Source organism: Ovis aries, chromosome 5 (genome assembly GCF_016772045.2).
Source record: "Ovis aries strain OAR_USU_Benz2616 breed Rambouillet chromosome 5, ARS-UI_Ramb_v3.0, whole genome shotgun sequence".
NCBI lineage: Eukaryota > Metazoa > Chordata > Mammalia > Artiodactyla > Bovidae > Ovis > Ovis aries.
The window spans coordinates 87,688,182-87,714,554 of record NC_056058.1 but is presented as its reverse complement, the minus strand read 5'-3'; the positions used below and the strand labels follow the sequence as shown (position 1 = coordinate 87,714,554).

The 26,373-nt window shown below is 37.8% G+C and overlaps 1 protein-coding gene across 9 annotated transcripts in view; it reads right to left on the bottom strand.

The window, feature by feature from the left end:
• POLR3G (RNA polymerase III subunit G) overlaps positions 1–26,373 on the bottom strand; it is a 52,552-nt gene that overhangs the window by 3,450 nt on the left and 22,729 nt on the right. For 4 of the 9 annotated variants that reach the window (XM_042250742.2, XM_042250743.2, XM_015096190.4 and 1 more), the window contains exons 4-7: positions 19,845–19,901; positions 16,319–16,369; positions 8,505–8,587; positions 3,209–3,355 (exon numbers count right to left, since the gene is read on the bottom strand). In XM_042250742.2, the coding sequence (XP_042106676.1) occupies positions 3,209–3,355; positions 8,505–8,587; positions 16,319–16,369; positions 19,845–19,901 (338 nt within the window). The remainder of the gene's footprint in view (positions 1–3,208; positions 3,356–8,504; positions 8,588–16,318; positions 16,370–19,844; positions 19,902–26,373) is intronic. The other 5 variants (XM_042250745.2, XM_060415991.1, XM_042250744.2 and 2 more) reach the window with 4 other exon arrangements.

Here is a 26,373-nt window from a genome sequence, read left to right as displayed (position 1 = left end):
CTATTATCCATGTAAATGACTCAAGATAGTTCTGCTTTCTACCAAATATTCAAAAATCCATTTTGGATATAGATTAAAAGAAACTTAAGTCCATGCAGTGCATGGACTGTCACTGGATTCCACCTGGAACAAGCAAATATTTTTTTCCAATCAAAACAATCTGAACACTGGTTTAATACTTGATGATATTAAAGAAATACATTTTATTCTGTTAGCTATCATAATGTTACTGTGATAAAGAGCCCTTATTTTTGAGTACATACTGAAATAATGAAGCTGAAATTCCCAATACTTCGGCCGACTGATGCAAAGAACTGACTCAATGGAAATGACCCTGATGTTGGGAAAGATTGAAAGCGGGAGGAAAAGGGGATGACAGAAGATAAGATAGCTGGATGGCATCACTGACTTGATGCACATAAGCAAGCTCCAGGAGTTGGTGACGGACAGGGAGGCCTGGCGTGCTGCAGTCCATGGGGTCGCCAAGAGTTGGATATGACTGAGCGACTGAGATGACTGAAATATTTATGGATGAAATGATACAATGCCTGGGATTTGCTTTACAATGATCCAAGGCAGCTGGGGCTTTGACGGGGGTTAGGGAGCAGGAGTGGACTGGGTGGATGAAAGAGCGGCAGAAAGGCTGGCTATGAATTGATGATTGTTAAAGCTGAGTGCTGAGTCTGTAGGTGTTTTTATTACTAGTCACTAGTTTTTGAACATGATTGAAATTTGCCATAAAAAATTAACCTCCAAGATATTGTTTTGAGGGTGTTAGCCTGCTGTGACCCCCTTTGCCTGGCAAAGCACAAAGCTATTCTTTTCTATTTCACCCCCTGCTAAATTAATCTCTGTATCTCTATTATCTATAGCAGGAATTATCACAGAGTAATTAAGAAATAGAGACTATTCTCAAAAGAAAGTCTCCTGGATATCATCTTTTTTAGGATCTGCATGGTGGGATACTATATATAAATTTATATAAATAATGTAAGAAAGGTAACTTGTATTATTCAGATATGTCTTTCATTACTTTGTCCTCCCTAAACACTTTAATTTCCTGTTTCCAGCTCAGACCCTTACTATATCTAGGAAATTGTCCTTGTTTCTCTGGTGCTAAGAAATCCAACAGTCTGGAAACCTCGCTGAATCCCGGGGGTAGTGTGTGGGGGAGGGGTGGCATGGTTCAGGTGAGGCCACCTTGTACACGAGACCCTGCTGAGGACACCGGTGTGGAACTGTAAGCTAGTCAGTTTGTACACACAGGTGGAAACGAGAAAGGAAGAGACACTGCATTTCAAATTGAGCATATGCTACTTGGGTTTAGACATGAGCGTGTCCAAGTAGGTTCAGTGACTCACATTTGGTAATTCTGTGAGATTAGTAATCTTGATACATAGACTGGTACAGAGTTAGAACCTGTTGAAACTGATGGTGTAAAGGGTTCTTGGCTTCATTTGGGCCCCTGCTCTTTAACTACAACATTCAAAAGGCTGAAGAAAAAGTCCATATTTTCTCAATTTTACATGTAGGTGTTATATAGATAATTCGCTCCATTTTACTCTTCCAAACAAAATGCTTATCACATCCTCAATATATATACATATCAATGAGTTGCCGCTAAGTCACTTCAGTTGTGTCCGACTGTGCGACCCCATAGACTGCAGCCCACCAGGGTCCCCCATCCCTGGGATTCTCCAGGCAAGAACACCAGAGTGGGTTGCCATTTCCTTCTCCAATGAGTTAATTAGCAGTAATTTTTCATTAGTTAACTGCTAGAAAGAGCAAAGAGAGTAACTTTAAATATGGAAAGGCTTTGAGCTTGCTTATACCCAGACTCACCTAGCCTCACCCTTAAAATATGTATCATTTGTTCATTAAAGTAGAAAGTTGGGTTTTTTAAAAATGAAATACAGTTATATGAACCCACTGGTGCTGTTTAGTACTCTATATAGAATTCTGAAATTACCAGAATTCTAATGTTTGTTGTTCTTGTTAGGACAGATGTTAATTTCAAACACAGCTCAACTCAAGTCTAGACTTTATAAACAGAGCATTTCAAAAGCCAAAGAATATTCAGGAAAATTTCAAAAAAGAGTAACATGCTCTTAAAATATTAACAAATAATGAGAAGTTTCTATTAATTGGAATGTCTTAATGATGATTCAGACATAGATCAATGGAACAGAGGCCAGAAATACATCTAAGCAGATGAAGGAATCTAAGAGCTGATAAAGGAGAATTTCAAATCAATGCAGAAAGAAAATTATTTAAGGGAGGGGGGTTCAGGGCTGGGAACTCATGTACACCTGTGGCGGATTCATGTCAATGTATGGCAGAACCAATACAGTACTGTAAAGTAAAAAAATAAAAACTAAAAAAAATAAAATTATTTAGTACCTGAGGCAGGCAATTGGCTAGCCATTTGGAAGCAGATAAAAATGAATCAATACCATTCCTGCACACCAATATAAATTTCATTAAAACCAAAATTTAAGGCAAAGTAATTGTAGCATATAATTAAGATTTCTTAGGTGGAGCAGTTCAGGTGAAATAAAGATTGATTCATCAGTGTGGTGTGCGAAGCTGAAATGGAGTGAAGACAATGGTCACTGGAACATATCAACAGAAGAAACTCTTCTGTGAGGCATCTACAAAGTCCCAAAGAGGCCGTGGCCCACAAAATCACCCTGCTTGATTGACTCCAGCTTATTTTGAAATGCACCTTGTTTCTGAAAGTTGGAAATCCCAAATCTAAAACACAGAGTTCTGACTCAGTCATACTTGAGGTTGAATTATGAATGTTCTCTGATAGCATCCACATGCACTTTGGGATTTAAAACCTGATGGTATTTCTGGGATTCCCCCTCAAAATATGACTAAATCCATAATTTGTACCTTACTGCTCACTCAAAGTGCTAAGTAGATAAACCTCAAACTAAACTGAACCATTTCCTTAGCTTACAAACTTCCACGGTCAAAGCTGTGTATCAAGTAACTCTTACCTCCTACATTCCATTTGGTATCACTATAATTTCAATGTTATAATTCTAGTACCAAAGACTTGATGCCATGGATAATAACATACCCCTGGTTTCCATCAACTTGGTTTTTGTTTAACATTTTGATTACATACCACATATCTGATTCCTTATCAGATCATCCTTAAGGTTAGGAGCTTTGCTACTCTCCCAGAATAGACCATTACCTCTTCTTGCTCTTCTTCATCATATTCCTCTTGTTCTGCAGCGTCGTCTTCCTCATCATCATCGCCTTCTTTACTTTTCTCTTTGCCTCCTTCTTTCTCTTCATTTTCCTCATCTGATTTTTCACCTTCACCTTTCTTTTCCAATTCCTGGTATAAATGAGCTTCATTAATTTAAATGGAAACCACCAGACTCTGACGTTCCTGCCCAACCTCAAAAGAACAGTTACCTACCACCCAATTCTAACCCCCCCTTACCAACACCTCCAGGCCCTCACCTAGGACACTCTGAGCTACCTCAAGAAAGGAGGTACTCACTGGCTCGTCATTAGATGGGTGCCTTCTTTGATTCTGTTATTTCATAACTCGGTCTTCAGGGAATTCCCTGGTGGTCCAGTGGCTAAGACTCTGTGCTCCCGATACAGGGGGCTGGGTTCAATCCCTGGTCAGGGAACTAGATCCCATGTGCCACAACTAAGAAAGACTCCATGCAGCCAAATAAATAAAAATATTTTAAAAAAAGAACACACAAAAACCTCAGTCTCGGGTAATGCTTCGATTTCGGCTCTACAGCATAATGCTTTATTTTTATGATTACTATCCTACTTCCTTCTAAATTATTTTGATTCAGCTTACGAAGAACTTTCAGAATGTTATTTTGTTTTTCTTCTCCTTCATGAAAGAAGAAAAAAGAATGTAATGGTAACATTTCAAAGCGTCTATGTTTTAGCTGCTAACTAAAACTGTTTAAAATAATAAAAAGTCATCTTGGGGTGAATTATCCTATTTGCAGATTATCCATGTTTTTTAACATTTCATTATTTTTTAAATTTATTTTTAATTGGAGGATAACTGCTTTACAATGTTGTGTTGGTTTCTGCTGTAAAACGTGATATCTATGTTTTTATCTCTGTTCTCTCTCGTTATTTACTTCCCATATCCAAGGATTTTTGTTTCGTAATGTATCTGGCAGGTTGAAAAAAAGAGAGATTAAAACTCAAATCTGAGTCAATAATTAGTACTTATTTACACTCCTAAGAATGGAGGCAAAGAAGAGATACAGAGTTAGAAAATCTTTGATTAAGGTAAGGCTCCACTTACCTTGTTAAAATCACTATGCCACCTTCTCATAAGACACAGATTTAACTTTAAGATTATATCTTTATATTTCTATTATGACTACCAACATTTATTTTCCATTTGATAAAAGTGACCTGTTTTCATTACTGTTATTATCCACTCACTAATCTATCTATGTTTAATTTGCACAAGTGACAGAATTTCACAAGTTTTCTAAGAGGTGGGGAACAGTAATAGTTTTATATATAAATACTCAAAATTGAGGCATAAGATCAGTTTAGCTAAAACATTATTATTCTTAATCAGCAATCAGAACTCTAATTCAAAAATCTGTACATACTGCACCTTATTGTAAGATATTGGCTCTGTAGATTACATACAGAGAGAAAACATACTTTGTATTTGGCATAACTACAACTTTATTTCATTTGGCTCTTAAATATTTTTAAAAATCCACTCAAATATGAATTTAAGGAAAGCAAAGGCAATGGGGGCAGGAGGAGGAGGGGATGACAGAGGATGAGATGGCTGGATGGCATCACCGACTCAATGGACGTGAGTCTGAGTGAACTCCGAGAGATGGTGATGGACAGGGAGGCCTGGCGTGCTGCAATTCATGGGGTTGCAAAGAGTCGGACACGACTGAGCGACTGAACTGAACTGAACTGAAAGGCAATGAAAGACTACATCAGATAGTCTCAATTTTTAATAAAAATTCAAACTCCACCTTTCTTGTCACCCTACCCCGCTTATCTTCATACTGGGGCTACTGACCCATGTTACCTTTTATGAGTTATTACTACAATATAATGCGTGCAATTTTTACCACCTGGCAGTCCCTTTGGAAAATTGCAAGCAAACAAAATAGTATTTACAGATATTTTGAAATGTCTATAGATACGCACCTATATATAAAATGATGCTATGTTAATGTTAATTAAGATATAACATTTTTATCTTCTATTTTAATCAAACCCTAGTAAAAAGGCCTACATCCCACAAGACTGTAGTTTAAAGTGAACTGTAGGGCTATTTTTAACTCGGTGCAAAGTATACGCTATATCTGAAAAATCATGCTGTTAGCTCTCATTTCATAATTAGCAATAGAATTATTTAAACCAGTTATGTAAAAATATTTTTTAAATATAGAATTCATTCAGTCTATGTAGGGAGTGGGAGGTCTTGATTTCCAATACTGCCATCTCAATTATCTCCAAATAAATAACCTCAACTGTATTTCTATCACGTAGACATAAATCAAACCAATAAAATACCTAAATCAATTAAGAAATATCAGATTTATAAAATTTAGAAAAATGGCCTCCCACACACTGTCTCATCAAGTCATTCCCTTTGTGTTAGGCTATTAGTCTTCATCTGTCTATTTAGTAATCTCCATTTTCTCTTCTGTGAGATGTAACTATTTGCCCTTACTACTGTATGGGTTTAAGAACAATGGGAATAACAATGTAAAACACACAATGTGCAAACACTTTAAAAACAGTTAACTTATGGGCAGGAAACAGTCCTTTTTGTTTAACTAGTGTTGACCACCCAACAGAGACATTCACCTAGAAGCATGTCATACAGAAATACGCCCAAGTATTAGTTTACTGCTGTCTGACTATTCCCACCATAAGATGTGACTGTGGATGCCATTCCCTCTCCACAGAAGTTTTATTAAAGAAAACCTGCAATGACTTTTGCTGAAGAAATGAATAATTGAGTCATCTGGAAGCTAACTGTTCTATTAAAGTTGCTAACTTATTGGGATTTCTAGATTTAAAACCCCAGTTTTGACAATGTGCGTGATGAAAAAAGGTGTTTAAATTTAGGGCATAAGGAGATACAATTTGTTCTGATGAGACACCACATCCAGAGGTCCAGACTAAATTTCCTTATAGCACATCTCATCTGAGCAACTTCTTTCCAGGAAGTTTTAAGAACAGTCAGAATCTGTGTTCAGTCAATACAAGGTGGCTAGTTCTGCAACCCCATCCATCATTTTATCCCAGTTAAACCTGACACTTATCGCTACTCCTTCAACAATCTTCCTGGCTTGATTTTCAGACAATTGATCTTCAGTGCCTGTACTGGTCAAAAGTAAAATTTAACCAAGATTTCCAAGCTTAGAGCAAAGACATGGAGGAGCCTGAGGAACAGGTCAGGGCAGCAGAGTAGTCCGGCAGACAGGCTGTGGCACCATGGCTGAGAGAGGCGGTCCCGGGCAGCAGGGAACCCTTCAGACACTGACCAGGGACCACCACCTTCTGTGTTGCAGCCAACTAAGTCCTAATCCTTAACACTAAAGTAGTTCAGTTCACGTCTTACCTTCTTCCTTAGACACTGAGGTTTTTAAGTCACAGATTGTTCCTAAGTGCCTTCTATCAGCTGTGCTCATCCTACACCTTGCAGGGAGTAGAAACTTAAAGCAATGTTCACTGATTATCTTTAAAGGGTGAATGAAAGATTTTTCCATAAAGGAAAAATGAGAAAAAAAAAAAAGTTTCAGTTACCATGTAGCTATGCTAACTTGGTCAGGCAAGTTTTAAAGCCTTGACCTCCTCACTGGTAAATAAGGAATAATAATACCTATTCTCTTTGTTGTTATGAAGTCTTAAGGACATAACGGATGTAAAAAAGAGCCTGCTATATAAAAAGTTCTCAAAAAGCAATAGCTGCTATCATAATTATATCATCATCATCATCACTATCACAATCAATGCAAGGTAATTCATGCATTGACAGTGGGAATAAGGGAATAAACTGGAATAACTTCTATGGAGAATGATCTGCCATTATTTATGCATATTATCCATATTTTCTATATTATACAGTACATATAACAATTAACCTAGCAAGTCTATCTCTAGAAATCTACCTTTCACAAGTGAAATCACATACTTAACATGGATTCACTGTTCCACTGTTTATATATATGTGTGTATATATATATATATATTTTTTTAATTAAAAATTTTTTTTGGCCATGCCATATGGCATGTGGGATTTTAGTCTCCCAACCAGAGATGAAATGCATGCGCCTTCTGCAGTGAAAGCTCAGAGCCTTAACCACTGGACCGCCAGGGAAGTCCTAGCATTACTTCTAATAGTCAAACACTAAATGAAACACGTGAGTGTGCTAAGTCACTTCAGTCCTGTGTGACTCTTTGCGACTCTATGGACCGGAGCCTGCCAGGCTCGTCCGTCCTTGGGATTCTCCAGGCAAGAATACTGGAGTGGGTTGCCATGCCCTCCTCCAGGGGATCTTCCTGACCCAGGGGTTGAACCTGCATCTCTTTATGTCTCCTGCGTTGGCAGGCAGGTTCTTTACCACTAGTGCCCCCTGGGGAGCCCTCTGGTATTTCACAGAGCTTCCTATCCTCTGTGAAATACTTTTTAACGAACAATCACAGCCAGGACAGCCACGTATGTAACGTCCATCAACAGGTTACTGATTAAATTTATTATGGTTCATTCTTATAGTGTAGCCAAAAAAAAAAGAAAGAAAAGAATGATGGAACTCTTTTGTAGACTGATACAGAAGCCAACATATTTTAAGTAATAAGATAAAAAGGCAAAGAGTACAATATGTTACTTTTTGTTATTAAAAAGAAAAAAATAGTATTTTCTACGTATAAAATGTTTCTGGAAGGATATATAAGAAACTGGTAACATTGGCTGTCTCTAATAGGGGACTTGGATGGATGGCTAGGGGCAAGGATCGGAGGGCATATTTTCAGTTTATTAATTTTTAGAATTTTACATCTTTTTATTTTGCAAGTATTTTTTAAAAGGCAATAAAAATAAGTGCCATAAGAAAGGATTTTCCCTCAATAGAATCTTTTAGACATAAGACAGAATAAAAGCATTAAAAATACACATATACCAATAAGAGAAAAAAATGAGAGGTTTTTAGAGATATACATTTATGTTTCCTTCTCATGCATAATTCAAGAGGAAAAGAGGAATAGAGTGGAAAAGAGGCAGATGATAGAAGGTGAGGCAAGCTAACAGGTGGGTAGTAGAGAGAATAGGATGGAGCCCCCATAGTTCCCAGCCAACATTGTTCAAACATTGCTAGCTACCCGGTATGCTGGGCTTGACTCTGCCAAATTCACAAGTCATTTAATAGAGACAGAAGGTGGAAAGGCTGCAGAAGACAAAAAGAGGTACGATATTTTCTCAGTCTGTTCTTATAGTGAGAAGAAAACCTTACCTCAATTTTTTTCAATACATCCACAGGATTTGTAAGTGAAGGGCCTTTGCCTGCATCCTCTGCCTTTTTGGATTTGGCGCCTGCTGAAGTAAAACCACTGGTAACACATTTTTGTATAACAGCAATTGTGTATTGAATGTCTTCGCCTTTTAATATGCCATCTAGCAGGGTGGTATGGCACACTGGACACCTAATTTGCAGGCTGAATTAACTTAAAGAATGAAAAAAATAAATCAGCACACATTAGTAATTTTCTATGATAAGGAGCAAATGATAACCACTTAACAGGATATTTTCTAAGACTGCAACTGTTACCGAAATCACAAGCCCGTGTGCCTGATGCACAGTGAAGCCCGTCAATACTGAACATTAGAGTTTGGAACAGAGAAAGGTTTACCACAGATTTGCACAAGGAGCCGTACAAACGTGGCTCATGCGCTAGGAAGCCCGAAGTTACTGCAAGCTTTCGCAAGCCCCTCTAAAAGCAAAAGGTGGGGGACGGGCGTGGGTAGCAGCTGCAGGCTGCTCAGTCAGGTCATGATCAGGCAGTGATGTTCCTGAAAACCTCTACCAGATGAACGCTATCCTCTGTCCTGACAACAAAGGGCAAAGTCCCAAGGCACGACGTTCACCCGCCAAGGTCCCAGTCCTGGCTAAGAGGAGGCAAATCTCAGCTGGCGGCTTTTTCAGGGCCAGGTTCCCACATCCTACCCAGCTGTCATCCCTGAGGGAATTAGGCGCCCAGCTCAACTGGCCCTCAGTCTTCTCAGGTGCCCAAAAGGGAGGCACCAGGTCTCACAGACTGTGACCCAGACAGACGGCCTCTGCTATTAGGTTGCAGAGACAGGTATGGGGGAAAGGCTCACCGAAGGCCTGAACCACAGATAGTGGAGGGCTTTAGTGAAGGCTCTGGAGCCCAGCAGGACATAGTCTCCAGTCTGTTCCCTGGGCCCCTATGCTCAGCTGCTGGCCCAAGACTGGGTAAGCTGAAGGGCCTCCAGCAGAAGGCCTAAATCTGCCTCTGACCTCACTCTCCACATGATGACCACCCACCACCAGTCCTTGACTGAATCACTTCCCCAGTGGTCCCTCATTGACAGCTGGCTGCTTGGGGACAGGGCCACTGAGGCAACGAGCAATAGCTGAGCAAGACCTGTTGTTTGGTAACGGCGCAGAGTAATGACACACAGCAATAGCTACCTGCTAAAGGCTATGTTCATCTTGGTCTGTTATACAACCAGACATTTTACTAAAAATTTGAACTGGCAATTTATGACATCAGGGCCAAAACTGCAACAATGGTAGAAGCAGAATATATTTAGAAGAGGTGGCAAGAATACACAGAAGAACTACACAAAAAAGATCTTCATGACCCGGATAGCCATGATGGTGTGATCACTCAGCTAGAGCCAGACATCCTAGAGTGTGAAGTCAAGTGGGCCTAAGCATCACTATCAACAAATCTAGTGGAGATGATGGAATTCCAGTTGAGCCATTTCAAATCCTAAAAGATGATGCTGCAAAAGTGCTGCACTCAATATGCTAACAAATTTGGAAAGCTCAGCAGTGGCCACAGGACTGGAAAAAGTCAGTTTTCATTCCAATCCCAAAGAAAGGCAATGCCAAAGAATTTTCAAACTACAGCACAACTGCACTCATTTCACATGCTAGCAAGGTAATGCTCAAAGTTCTCCAAGGTAGGTTTCAATAGTACATGAACCTAGAACTTCCAGATGTACAAGTTGGATTTAGAAAAGGCAGAAGAACCAAAGATCAAATTTCCAACATCCATTCGATCACAGAAAAACCAAGAGAATTCTGCCTCATTGTCTACACTAAAGCCTTTGACTATGTGGATCACAACAAACTGTGGAAAATTCTGAAAGAGATGGGAATACCAGAGCACCTGACCTGTCTCCTGAGAAATCTGTATGCAGGCAAAGAAGCAACAGTTATAACCAGACGTGGAACAACAGACTGCTTCAGAATTGGGAAAGGAGTACGTCAAGGCTATATATTGTCACCTGACTTATTTAACTTATATGCAAAGTGAATGTGAAAATCACTCAGTCGTGTCCAACTCTTTGTGACCCCATGGACTATAGTCCAGGGAATTCTCCAGGCCAGAATACTGGAGTGGGTAGCCTTTCCCTTTTCCAGGGGATCTTCCCAACCAGGGATCGAACCCAGGTCTCCCACATTGCAGGAGGATTCTTTACCAGCTGAGACACAAGGGAAGCCCTTACATCATGAGAAATGCCGGGCTGGATGAAGCACAAATTGGAATCAGGACTGTGGGGAGAAATATCAATAAGCTCAGATATGCAGATAACACCACCCTTACAGCAGAAAGTGAAGAAAAACTAAAGAGCCTCTTGATGAAAGTGAAAGAGGAGAGTGAAAAAGCTGGCTTAAAACTCAACATTTAAAAAAAGAAGATCATGGCATCCGGTCCCATCACTTCATGGCAAATAATTGGGGAAACAATAGAAACAGTGACAGACTTTATTTTCCTGGGCTCCAAAATCACTGCGGAAAGTGACTGCAGCCATGAAATTAAAAGACACTTGCTCCTTTGAAGAGAAGTTATGACAAACCTAGACAGTGCTTTGAAAAAAGAGACATTACTTTGCTGACAAAGGTCCATATAGTCAAAAGGTATGGTTTTTTCCAGCAGTCACATATGGATGTGAGAGGTGGACCATAAAAAAGGCTGAGCATTGAAGAATTGATGCTTTTGAACTGTGGTGTTGGCAAAGACTCTTGAGAGTCCCTTGGACTGCAAGGAGATCAAACCAGTCAATCCCAAAGGAAACAAACCCTGAATGTTCATTGGAAGGACTGATGCTGAAGCTGAAACTCCAGTACTTTGGCCACCTGATGCAAAGAGCTGACTCACTGAAAAAGACCCTGATACTGGGAAAGATTGAAGGCAAGAGGAGAAGGGTGATTCAGAGGATGAGACAGTTGGATGGCATCACCAACTCAATGGACATGAGTGAAGGAGAGATGGTGAAGGACAGGCAAGCCTGGTGTGCTGCAGTCCATGGAGTCGCAAAGAGTTGGACACGACTGAGTGACTGAAAACCAACAAAATCAAGTACATTTCAATTAAAAAACAAACAAGTGCAGAATAAACACACATTTGCCAGTGGTTGAAAAGATGAGAAAGAGGTTATATTCAGGGCAACATAGTATTATCTTTGAAATGAAGAATAAAATAGTTAAATGGAACATATCAATCACATGAATCTGAAAACTCAAAGCAATAATAACACTCAGTCATGTCCAACTCTTTGCGACCCCATGGACTGTTGCCTGCCAGGCTCCTCTGTCCATGGAATTCTCCAGGTAAGACCACTGGAGTAGGTTGCCATTTCCTTCTTCATGGGATCGTCCCAACCTAGGGATAGAACCCAGGTCGCCTGCATTGCAGGCAGGTGCTTTACTGTCTGAGCTACTAAGGGAGCCCTTTAATGGCTTTGGGATACATAATTTTTAAGCTATATCAAATAATATTGCATTTTGAGGGTACTGTGAAACTGCAGGGTATAGAGAACTGTTTCACATATAGATCTTGGTAGTCAGTTACCAAAACTGACATGTTACAAAAGTTATGATGTTATGTTACAAAATTGATAATGTTAAAAACTGTCCCATTGTGATCACAAAGTATTACCATCCTTTCCCAAAATCGAGCTAAATACTTAGAAATTACTTGGTAACAGGAAAATATGGCTCAGAAAGATGTAATTCTGTTAAAGATTAACATTTAACCTACAGAAGAAGAAATTTTTAGATTGTGGACATGACTCATAACTAATGGAATTTACAATTTATTGTTTTATACCAAATTGCCCTTTGGGGAGTCTCTAAGTTTGAGACTCCTGAACAAATATATTAGTGAGGTTTTGCTTGAACAAAAGTTATTTTTAAAAAAAAAGCTAGATTTAATGATGGGTAACTTTCTCTGCTTCCCTTGAGGGCAAAGACTGTTTAATCTGAATTGTAGCATGTAAAATATCATATCATATATGAACAAGCTCTCAACATACATTACTGATTTCAGAAATCACTAGCTAGGAATGTAAATTACATCAAGAAGTCTTTTTGTCTAAGGAACTTTTGTCAAATTATTTAAATTTCATAACACATAAATCTGCTAAATGGATATTATAGAACATGGTCAGGTAAATAAACTTATAATAATTATTAATCTCTTAGCCAAGAAAGTCACAGCTGCATATTCAAGTCCATTCAGCAATTTTTGCTACATTCCATTCTGGTTTTTGTAATGCCCAATTCTTTTATTTATAATTGGAAAAGAAGTGTAAAATTACTAAAATCTGTTAAAAGACTGTTTCAACCCCAAAACATTTACATTTTTTTTTAATCTTTGGCCAAATACATGCATATATTTGAATTTTTTTATTTCTTTCAACACAACACCTGCCAATAGCTGGATCTTCAAGAAACAAACCTTTTCTGTTTTGGCTCTTTAGGTATTATCTACTTTCTTGTAAATCAGGGGAGACCATTTTTAAAAAAAGAGAGTATATAAGCTTACCAGGAACAAAACACAAAATTTGTATAATATGCAACAAAAATATGAGAGCAGAATGGAAAAGGAAAGTTTTGCTGTTGTTTTGCTTTTCAACAAATGAAAAGCCTGATGCACTGGAAGCTTTTACTAATCTTTAATGTGTCCATGGGCTTCTAAGGATGAGCAGTTGTGGGATGTATTTGAACATGAATTCCTCCAAATCAGATATATTCTTTTCAGCCCCTTAAAGTCTGCTAAAAATTCGTGATCCACTAGGGCATAACTAGTGGATCATTCATGCTGCTGTGTGGGCTTAGTCGTGTCCGACTCTTTGCTCCCATGGATGTAGCCCACCAGGCTCCTCTCTCCGTGGGATTTTCTAGGCAAGAATACTGGAGAGGGTTGCCATTTCATTCTCCAGGGGCTTTTCAGCATTGTACTAGAAGTCTTAGCTAATACACTAAGATAGGAAAAGGATATAAAAGGTATGTAGATTGGGAAGGAAGAAATAAAACTTTCTTTGTTCATAGACAATATGTAGAAAATCTGAAAGAATGGGCTAAAAAACTGGGAACTAATAAGAAATTACAGCAGGATTACAGCATATACGGTTAATACACAAAATTCAACAGATTTCCTATATATGAACAATGAACTAGTGGAATTTGAAGTGAAAAGCATAGTGTTATTTACATTAGTACTTCCCAAAATGAAATACTTAGATATAAGTCTAACAAAATATATACATACACAACCTATATGAGGAAGACTATAAAACTTTGAATAATGATATCAGAGAACTAAACAAATGGAGACATATTCCATATTCATTGGCAGGAAGAGCTAGTATCTTCAAGATGTCTTGTCTTCCCAATTCCATCTATAAGTTCAATGCAACCTCAATCAAAATTCTAGTAAGTTATTCTACAGATACCAGCAAACTGACTCTACTATATAGATGGAACGCAAAAGACTGAGAACAGCCAACACAATACTGAAGAAAAATAACAAAGTTAGAGGATGGTACTACCTGATTTTAAAAACATACTATAAACTTATTGTAATCAAAACTATGGTATAGGTGAATAAATACATTGATCAATGAAACAGAATAGAGAGCCCAGAAAGAGACCCACATAAATATAGAAAAATGCAACTGGACTTCCACGTGCAAAAAAAATAAATTTACACAGACTTTACACCCTTCACAAAAAGTAACTCACAATGGATCACAGTCCTAAATGTAAAACATGAAATTATTAAACTCTTAAAAGATAACGTAAGAGAAAATTTAGGTGACCTTGAGCTTGGTGATGACTTTTGAGATGCAAAACCAAAGGCATGATCCATGAATAGAAGAACAGATGACCTGGACTACATTAAAACTCAAAACTTCTGTGTAAAAGACAGTGTCAAGACACTAAGAAGACAAACAATGGAATGGGAGAAAATGTTTGCAAAAGACATATTTGAAAAAGGACTGTGTGAAATAGAAACAAATATATACTAGTCTCAGCATCTGGTTCCAGGCAGAGAACTGCTAAAACCCTTAAAACTTCCTAAGTGATAACATAATTTTTTGTTGTTGTTCTAAGAAGAATCTACATCCCTTGGAATTTACTGGACAATAGGAGTGTCTTTTGGAGTTTCCCTGATGGCTCAGCACGTAAAAGAATCCGCCTGCCAATGCAGGAGACATGGGTTCGATCCTTGGGTTGGGAGGATCCCCTGGAGAAGGGCATGGCAACCCATTCCAGTAATCTTGCTGGGAAAATCCCCTGGACAGAGGAGCCACCCATGGAGTTGCAAAGAGCTGGACACAACTGAAGCAACTGAGCACAGGAGTCTCTTTTATTCTACGGAGGTGACTCTCAGTGGGGTGCTGGGTGGCTTCAGGATGGGGCTGGTTACCAGATATATCCAGCCATGATCAGAATCCTTGGAAAAGGGGAAAGGGGCTGGAGACTGAGTTAATGACTGATCAGGCCTATGTGATGAAGCCTCCATAAAAATCCCCAAAGTATGCTGTTCCAAGAGTTTCTGGATTGGTGAACATATTCGTGAACAGGAAGGCGACACATCCCAACTCTACAGACATGCACGGGTGACCTTCCAGACTTGACCTTATGCCTCTTTTCACTTGACTGTTCATCTGGGTCTTTATCATAACCTTTATTATAGTCAACTGGTAAATATAAGTAAATACATCACCATGTTCCGTGAGCTGTTCAGGTAAATCTAATTCCACCAGGGAGGGTCATGGGAACCTCCAACTGGTAGCCAATGCAGACAGCAGTTGTGGGAAACCTGAAGACACACTATACTTGAGACTGACATCTGTAGCGGGGAGCAGTCTCCTGGGACTGAGCCCTTAGTGGGATCAGCGCTAACTCCAGTTAGTGTCAGAACTGAATTAAATGATAAGACGTAGTTGGTGTTGCAGAGAACTGTTTGATATGCAGGAAAAAATAACTCCCTAAATCTAGTGTCAGAAGTACTGTGAATGCTGCAGTGGTATAAGAGGAAAGGAGAGACACACAGCAGGAATATTTTCCCAACAGATTAGTACCCAAAACACACAGAGAACTCTTAAGACTCAACAAGAAAAACACATTAACAAACCCAATTTCTCCAGCGTCACTCCCATGACCTCACCACAGCAAGCTCGTACTCATCATTCAATCTGGAGTTCAACTGCGTCTCCTCAACAAACCCTTCCCTGACCTCCCAGTGAAGACGGTGTGCTATGCTGAATGTCTTTACTCCATCTGACCGTACGCTCTCTGAGGGTGAGGATTGCTCCTCCTTTGCTCACTGGCTTATCCCTCTTAGCGCAGGGGCTGGCAATAGTAGATGCTCAACAGCTTTTTATTTGGTGGGATTATGAATGAACAACACAACAAAAACTTTCACTTCGGCATTTTACGTACACCATAAAGTTCTATTCTACCAGTTCCCAAATGTTACCAGTTCCAAATGTTGTAGTTAAAAACTTAAAGCCAGTATAATCATTAAAAAAATTTCAAATATACAAATGAGAATATCTACATAATTGAAAAGTCTTTCCTAGCACTTCAAAATTCCTAATTAAGGGGAAAACAAACAAAAAGTCAAAAGCAAAAAACACTGATAAAATAATCAAAATATCAAAAATACTTTCAGAAAAAGCATTTAGAACATTGAGTGTAACTTTATATTGACAATTTCATATAGATAGAAGTTAAGCAATAACCTTTTCCTATCTGGATTATTCTTACATTAGTTAATGTACCTTTTTTGCATTTTTTCCTTGGCATCAACTCTCTAGGGAGTCTTCTCCAATCTGTGTGTACAAAAGGAGAAATAAAAAGGGCTGTTTCCTCTGGGAATTACTGGCACTGGGTATAACTATTTAAAGAACATGAGAGTGCCTCATGCAATGGAAATAAAATTTAGTATCTGTATAGATTTACTGGGGATTAAACTATAATAGTGATATATTTTCTCCTACAAAGAAAAAATTCATTAAAATACCTTTGAAATACTTATAAAATTTCTATAATATTCTTTTAAGTTAAATAATATTTATATAATTAATTTCAAGTACAAGAATTTTCATAATGAAAAAATATAGAAAAATACTTATGGGCATGACAAGTTATTCATAATACACTGTTAAATTTTAAAAGTTTTTAAAACAATATATATATAATTCCATTAAAAGAATAAACCTAACATGTAAATGCTTCAACAGATGTATATTTGTGCAGAGAAAGCTCTAGGTTGGAAACAAAATATTACAGTAATTCCTTGTGTTGGGATTATAGCTATTTTCCTTAAATGTAATTTATTATTCAATTATTCTGTTTTGTACATGTTCTGTAGTTGATATGTATTTCTTACATAATGAAAAAATTTTTTCAAAGTTAAAATATGTGACCATAATCCTAATATATGTAAAACTAAACAATTTAATAATTATAGGAAGACTTTAAAATTAAAAATAGAAATAGCTGTGGAAAAGTAAATTCCTTCCATTTAATGATTTTGCCTGCATTAGCTAAATAATTCCTCTAATTTGTCACTTGTTCTTCTTTTTTAAGCTTAGAGACAATCAGAAAAGTGAAGCAACATGAAAATAGATTAAAAAAATGCTGCCTACTAATAAAAAACTCAGTACTGTTTGTAGAAAATACTTTTATATCTCAAGCTATTTTTCCTGAACTAATAAATTTTGCTTTAAATATTAGGTTGGTATAAAAGTAATTGCAGGTTCAGACTGTGAATTTTAAATCATTATCAGTTCAGTTCAGTTCAGTTGTTCAGTCATGTCCAGCTCTTTGCCACCCCATGAATCGCAGCACGCCAGGCCTCCCTGTCCATCACCAACTCCCGGAGTTCACTCAGATTCACGTCCATTGAGTCAGTGATGCCATCCAGCCATCTCATCCTGGGTCGTCCCCTTCTCCTCCTGCCCCTAATCCCTCCCAGCATCAAAGTCTTTTCCAGTGAGTCAACTCTTCGCATGAGGTGGCCAAAGTCCTGGAGTTTCAGCTTTAGCATCATTCCTTCCAAAGAAATCCTGGGGTTGATCTCCTTCAGAATGGATGGGTTGGATCTCCTTGCAGTCCAAGGGACTCTCAAGAGTCTTCTCCAACACCACATTTCAAAAGCATCAATTCTTCAGCACTCAGCCTTCTTCACCCTTCTTCTTCATTATAAATCATTATATCTAGGCTTAAACACATCTTTATTAACCAAAATAGGAACCATTACAACCAACACATTTTTGCCAATGAGAAATAAGTTTGTTTATTCCTATAGCATAAAAATCTGTGCTTCAGAATTTGAGCAATTCTCAGAAATCATTTTCTGCCTCCAGCTGGTTATGCAAGCATTTTCCCTGCAAAAACTTGTCAAGATGCTTGGAGACATGGTAGTCAATTCGTGAGAAGTCAGGTGAATATGGCAGATGATGCAAAATTTTGTAGCCCAATTCATTCAACTTTTGAAGCACTGGTTGCGTGATGTGCGGTTGGGCACTGTTGTACAGAAGAACTGGACCCTTTCTGTTGACCAATGCTGGCTGCAGGCATTGCAGTTTTCAGGGCATCTCGTTGATTTGCTGAGCATACCTCTCAGATCTAATGGTTTTGTCAGCATTCGGAAAGCTGGAGTGGATCTGACAGTGGGCATCAGACCACCAAACAGCGACCACAACCTTTTTTGGTGCAAGTTTGGATTTGGGAAGTACTTTGGAGCTTCTTCTCAGTCTAACCACTGCACTGGTCATTGCTAGCTGACAAATAAAATCCACACTTCGTTGCATGTCACTATCCGATCAAGAAATGGTTCACTGTTGTATAGAATAAGACGACACATCAAAATGACAGTTTTTTGATTTTCTGTCAGCTCATGAGGCACCCACTTATCAAGCCTTTCACCTTTCCAATTTGCTTCAAATGTTGAATGACCATAGAAAGGTTGATGTCAAGTTCTTTGGCAACTTCTTGTGTAGATGTAAGAGGATCAGCTTTGATGATGGCTCTCAGCTGGTCACTACACTCCTCATCTTCAGGGCTCTCATCTCCTTTGCAAAACTTTTTGAACCATCACTGCCCTGTATGTTCATTAGCAGTTCCTGGGCCAAAGGTGTTGTTGATGTTAAGAGCTGTCTCCATTGCTTTACGACCCATTTTGAACTCAAACAAAAAATCACTTGAATTTGCTTTTTGTCTAACATCATTTCCCTAGTCTAAATGGCAAGTAATTTGTCCTTAGCCAAAAACAAATAGACACATAAAGCAAGAAATGAGCATTAAAATGAAGTATAACATAACCACATTTAAGAATGTATTCCAATATCAAACAACAAAGTTCAACAATAAGAAAACCACAGTTACTTTTGCACCAACCTAATTTTTTTTTCATAAATGATCCATAGGTGATCATGACAAAGGACTTAAACAGAATCATTCAGAGACAAATATTTATGTAGTAGAAGAAATGAGAGACCTAAGAGGAGTGTTTCCAGAGGGACACATTATCAACAATTAGCATTGAAAAGAGATGCTGCAACTCGGGAAAGCAATCAATGCTGTAAATGTGACTTAGGCTTCTGCATACAGGCAGTTTCTGTAACACACCAAGGACAGAGATGTCAAAGGGAAGTGTGCTGAAATGAGGAAACCTGGGTTTTACTAAAATATTCCAAGTTGCCTTGACAGGTCACTGCGTTTCTATAGCAACTGTTAATTTTCTACAAAATGAAGTAGATGAGATCTCTGCAGCCCCTTACACCTTGCCTCTACCAAGGCAATTTTGTGAATGCTGGAAAAAAAAAAACTCTCTTAGGTATGGTTCTGTTGAAAAGGCACATTAACAACCAAAAAGAGTCTATGCCTGCTGAAAAGAAAGGAAGATACACAAGCTCGGCTGAAAATATTCTTAAAGTGAGACCTGGTTCCTCCTCAAAAGCTATAAAATCACTCAGGAACACAGAAGTGAGTACTATTAGTATTAAAGATGAAAACTGTGATTGTATCAAATGAAAATGGAAAATCCAATGAGTTTGGCCAGCCCTATTAAAAGAAAAAAAAAAATATCCTAAGAACTTCTACAATATCACTTCAAATATTCCTTGTTACAATATAAAAATCTTTTCATCTTAGTTTTCAAAAGATTTATGTTGCTAATTAATTACAGGAAGAGAGCCAGGCTCTATTTTCCTATAGTGAAATAGAAAATTGGTCCTAAAAAGACATGGTAGGGAGATAGCCTTTGAAGATTAATTTTAACATTTTAAGTTTTATGGTTACCTGGTATCCACTCTTCTTTGTACACCTTCATATATCTTTTACTATATCTTTCAATATCTAGGATAAAAAGATAGAAAGAAAGAATTTTAAAATAATTGAAAACACCAGGTAACATCTTTTATTTCCAATACAGGGAGTTTAATGTGTTTCTGGACACATACTAAACAGAGCAATACACATCCAAGGAAGTGGCAAGAAGCACCCGAGAATAAATGGCTGGGGGTGAGCAGAGACCGAAACCCTAATTAAAGTTCTCAGTAGCAGATAATCGGATTCATCTCTGAGAATTTTCACAAAAGCCCAAAGGCAAGTCAGGAAGCCACTTACACAAAAAGCTGGGGGATGGGAGGGCTGTGTATCTTCTCTTTTCTTCTCGTGACACTGGCCTCTAGCTCCCAATCTTTAAATCTCGTGTAACTGGGAGGTATTAAGTACCTAAGTGAGGATGGAGGGCTGTTTGCTTACCTCTAATAAAGTAAGTAAATACTTAATATACACAGTCAGTTAGTCTTCTCAGGGAGACACTTTTCACAACCATTGGGAAAGACAGTGGAGAAAAGGATAGGAGGAGGCGAGGTTGGAGATCACACTAGCCCATCCTAAAGGAAAGCAGCCCTGAATATTCACTGGAAGGACTGATGCTGAAGCTGAAGCTCCAAAACTTTGGCCACCTGATGCAAAGAGCCAACTCACTGGTAAAGACCCTGATGCTGGGAACGATTGAGGGCAGGAGGAGACAGAGGATGAGATGGTTGGATGGCATTACAACGAGCTACCACTTTACACCCAGTTGGGTGGCTAGAACTAATAATAAGTGTTAACAAGGCTGTGGAGAAACAGGAACCCTCATACACTGTAGGTAATATAAAATGGTGCAACCACTCTGGAAAATAGTTGGCAGTTCCTCAAAATGTAAAATAAAAATTTACCATCTGACCCTAGATATACAACAAAAGTGACATGGTACACAAAAACACATACATGAATGTTTACAGTAGCATTATTCATGAAAACCCCACTGCAGAAGTGACCCAAATGTCCATCAACCTACGAATGAACAAAGTGTGCTATACACATATAATGGAATATTACTCAATCAGAAAAAGGAATGAAGCACTGATACATGCTTTACTGTGTGTGAACCCTGAGACCATTATGCTACGTGAAGGAAACCAGTCACAAAAGAATACACATTAAGATTCCATTTATATGAAATATCTAAAACAGACAAAGCAGATTACAGGGTGCCAAGGGCTGAGGGAGGGAGGGGACAATAGGGATTGATACTAAAGGGTATGGGAGTCTCTTTTCAGGATGATGAACCAATTCTATAAATTAGATGGTACTGTTGGCGGCAAAATTTTGTGAGTACACTCAAAGGGACTGAACTGTATATTGTAAAAAATAAATTTTATATATCTGGATTTTTATCTCAATAAGGCTTCCCTGGTGGCTCAGATGGTAAAGAATCTGCCTGCAATGTGGGAAACCTGGGTTCAGTGCCTGGGTCAGGAAGATCTCCTGGAGAAGGGAATGACAACCTACTCCAGGATTTTCTTGCTTGGAGAATCCCATGGACAGAGGAGCCTGGCGGTTATGGGCTACAGTCCATGGTGTCACAAAGAGTCAGTCACGACTGAGTGATTAACACTTTCTTTCACTATCTCAACAGAGTTGTTATTTCAAAAGAAAGAAAAGTAATTATTGGGAATTTTAATAAGCATTAAGTAAACTCAAACTTATACTCCACTATTTTCTTGGTTTTGAAGGTATATTTACCCAAAATGGGCAACATCCTTTGAATACAGCTAAGTGTGCATCAACTGTGCATTGGGAGTTTGTCATGTGTAAACATTAAATATAAGTATTTTATATATCCTGATTCTGGACTTCAAATACATCTTTAATAAATTCTAACATATTACTTCTGGCTTTTCCCACACCTGTACCACCCAAGTGATTCTAGATTATGAATATATTTCTATTAACATGATCTAGCTTATCATTATGTCCAATTCTTCTTGTATTTGCACCATCAAAAAGTAAGGCTTTAAAAAACTTTTATGGCTCACACTTCTGTTGAAGAGAGGATGGCCCAGCCATTTTCATTTTCATTATTAAATATATCATTTCCAATTAATATGATCAATCCAATAAATTGTTTCACTTCTACATAATCTATTTCCTTTCGGTCATCTTTGTCTTTGCCTTTGCTTTCAACAGCTGTCTAGTTACAAATATTTGGGACATAAAACCCAACAAAAAAGAAAAAAATATGGTCATATGTCATTTTAGCAAATGGAATTTTCCATGTTCCTACCACAAAATATTATGTGATAAGGTCCATTTCAAAGATTAACTATATATGAGAACACCATATTTTCCTTTTCATTCTTCGAGAGACACCATTTACTTATTGATTCATAAGTTTGAGAAAATTCATCTAGGATACTGTCATCTGAAGACTCAGTGTGAGGCTCCACTTATACCATCAATACCACCAGCAATATTAGCATCAAGGGGCTCCTTTCTGTCTCTTTGCATTCCTCTTCTGATTTGTCTAGTAACTGAAACATCTTCCTCTGCCACTTTTCTTCTCTGCAGTTATGGGTAGAAACTGACAATTTCTGAATTCTAAATTATATTCTATGAAAGCTAAACAAAACCAAAACAACTATACAGACAGAAGTCTCTCCAGAATTATTCTATATCTTCTTAAAAATGAACATTATACTTTGGCCAACACAATAAGAAAATTAAAGGATGATGTAACAGTGATGATTCATTTCAGTACTGCACAATGCTTCTATGCAATTTCATTATTCTTCCATTTTGTGTATTTCAGTCTTTTCTAGTGTGCTGCTGTTGCTGAGTCTCTTCAGTCATGTCGAACTCTTGTGCGACCCCATAGACAGCAGCCCACTAGGCTCCTCTGTCCGTGAGATTCTCCAGGCAAGAATACTGGAGCCGGTTGCCATTTCCTTCACCAGTGCATGCACCCATGCTAAGTCACTTCAGTCGTGTCCGACTCTGTGCGACCCCATAGACGGCAGCCCACCAGGCTCCTCTGTCCATGGGATTCTTCAGGCAAAAATACTGGAGTGGGTTGCCATTTCCTTCTCCATTTTCTAGCATAGTAGAGGCTAATTGATGAAAAATGATGAAATAATATCTATGATGATGAAACAGAAAAATGTTTCAAGATGCAAGAAAAGTAAGATCACTGAAATTCTAAAATGTACTTTAGATTTAGGAAAGGGTCCAATGGGCCAATACAGGTAATGCTAGGACAAAATAACTTTTCTTCTCTTTTAAAGCAAGTTCTCTCTGTCCCTTGGAGGATCTCTATGAAAAAATAAGTTATGAATATCAATCATTACATATAGTAAGAAATGCTCCAAGAAAGAAACTAAAAAATTAAAATGAGGTCTCGTGGACCATGACCATACAACGAGAGTTAATAAACCAAACAAACTCCATTCATTCAATAAGAGACCTTGTCACAATGTAGGTAGAGGCAGGATTTCCATTAAGTTTCTGAAGCTCTGAAAATGGCTTACAGAACATCACCACTGTCACTCCTGTTTCTAGCTTGGAGGACCTCAGTGGTTCAGGAACCTGAGCTGGGAACCACTGGACCAGATGTTCTCTGTGTACCTTTGGAGCTAAAACTCATTAAAATAATAATATTCACTGATTTTTTTCTCTTTATTATAAAAAGAATGCATTTCACTGCAGAGAAAATGCCAGTCACTTCTATTACTTCTACCTCAGAACACTATAAACAAACCTGGAATGCCAAACAACATGAAAAATGTTTATTCTGGGCCCTTGGTTCTTTGTGAAAAATCTCAATGCCCTGAGCCACCAGGCACTTGATTATCAGCAAGAGATTTCCTACCCTATCTGTCCAAGTCTCTAGAGATTTAGTTTTTTACATTGTTAGTCCATAAGTCTCTCTGTCCTAAAGCACATAGGAAGTCAGTGCTGGGGAAAGGGTAGTGAGGATACGGTGATGGAACATTCCCTAGAATATGGCTTCCTGTGACAGCTGTGTACTTCTATTCAGTCTGGTCAATTCTTTCCCACTCGCGGTGTGTATACATACACACTATTTGTGCGTGTATATAGATATATATAATGTGTATCTACAGTATATATTATACTAATCTGTATTCACATATATATGTATATGTTGTTGTTTAGTCACTAAGTCATGTCCAGCTCTTTTGCACCCCATGGACTCTAGTCCACCAGGCTCCACTGTCCATGAGATTTGCCAAGCAAATATACTGGAAAGGCTGCCATTTCCTTCTCCAGCAGCTCTTCCCAAGCCTGGGATGCAACCCAGGTCTTCTGCACTGGCAGGTGGATTCTTTACCACTGAGCCACCAGGGAAGACCATATATGTATATACTATATCAATCACAGTGGGTTTTTTTGTTGTTGTTTTAATAAAACATTACATCAGGAAAGAGAGGTAAACATGTATATATTCAAAGGGAATATACTTGGATCAATTTGGAAAATTTTATGCAAGAGTTTTCTTCTGAAACAGTAGCAAATGATTCCTTATACTTTTAAATACTTCATTAAGCAGTTATAAAAGGTAAAGAGCCTTTTGACACAGGTATAAGACAGCTACTCCCAGAAATCAGGAAGAAAATTATGTTCCTGGTCTTAATGACTCAAATGTCTTCACGGTATGATGTACTTTTAAATTAGATAGGTACTTTACTAACAGTTACAGTTGGTTAAGTATGTATGTTCCATAGTCTATAGACTAATTTTAAAAAGGGTAAAGTATACCCTACACTATCATTTTTTTTCAATAAAAATGGGTATTTATTAGTTCACTTTATCTTATTTAGTTAAATCTTTAAAATGAGCTTTAATTTCATTTTTAAACTCAAACAGATAAAAGCATGTGACATAATCATGAAAGTAAAAAAAATTCAGTACTTCTGAGGTAAAATGTCAAATAATTTATTATATAACTTCAAGCAGCTTTCTTTTGAAAAGTTAAATAAACCCATCCAAAATGCTTCTTACAATTATAGGCACATGTGGTATTACTATATAAGACTTCCTTTTTGATTCTTATCCAATTCTAAGTCTTTCAGAAAGAGGGAAAGGGTATGCATTTTTAATATTAATGGAATGAGATGACACTATAGGAATTTCTCATGTTTTAATGATGTTGTTTTGAGAACTCAAGGATGATATCGATCTCTCTAATTTCAACATTCAAGGGCAGAAACTGAAAATCAATATAGTTCTACTGTGCTAAATAACTACTCAGGAATGTATTCCCTTCCTCTGAAACCACTTCTCACTTTCAGTCTGAGATTGTCAAGCCTTCTCCAGCTACAATTTCTCCTCTCTGTCCTTGGCATAATGAATGAATACACCTTTTACATTTTATATTTGATATCAATGGTGAGCCAAAATATAGTCAAGGCTTTCAAAAAATTTAAATAATTTTAAATATTAAATAAATATTTTAAATATTAAATATTAATTTTAAATATTAAATAATCAGAGATCTGCTTAAAGATTTATGTATAAGGATAAAAATCACAGCATTATATATATGAGCAAAAAAACTAAAAACAACCTTAAATCTAACAGCAGGGAACTAAAAGTGGCAAGCCAAAAGTGGCAAAAAAACAAACAAAAAAAAACACATTACAATGAATAATGTTATAGCCACATGATGGAATACCACACAGTCATCAAAAATCATATTTTCTAAGAAATGTGCATAAAATAGGTAACTATTAAGAATCTACTGTATAGCATAGGGAACTTTACTCAGTACTCTGCAATGACTTATACAGGCACAGAATCTAAGAAAGAGTGGATATATGTATCTATATAACAGATTCACTTTGCTGTACAGCAGAACCTAACACAAGATTGTATACCAACTATATGCCAATAAAGATTAATTTAAAAAAAAAAAGAATATACACATAGAAGAAAAATTAAGGAAAAGGCAAAATGATAGGATACCAAAAGAGGAACTCCCCAGGTCATTAGGGGCCCAATATGCTACTGGAGATCAGTGGAGAAATAACTCCAGAAAGAATGAAGGGATGGAGCCAAAGAAAAACAATACCCAGTTGTGGATGTGACTGGTGATAGAAGCAAGATCCGATGCTGTAAAGAGCAATATTGCATAGGAACCTGGAATGTCAGGTCCATGAATCAAGGCAAATTGGAAGTGGTCAAACAAGAGATGGCAAGGGTGAACATCGACATTCTAGGAATCAGTGAACTAAAATGGACTGGAATGGGTGAATTTAACTCAGATGACCATTACAACTACTACTGCGGGCAGGAATCCCTCAGAAAAAATGGAGTAGCTATCATGGTCAACAAAAGAGTCCGAACTGCAGTACTTGGATAAAATCTCAAAAACGACAGAATGATCTCTGTTCATCTCCAAGGCAAACCACTCAATATCACAGTTATCCAAGTCTATGTCCCAACCAGGAACGCTGAAGAAACTGAAGTTGAACGGTTT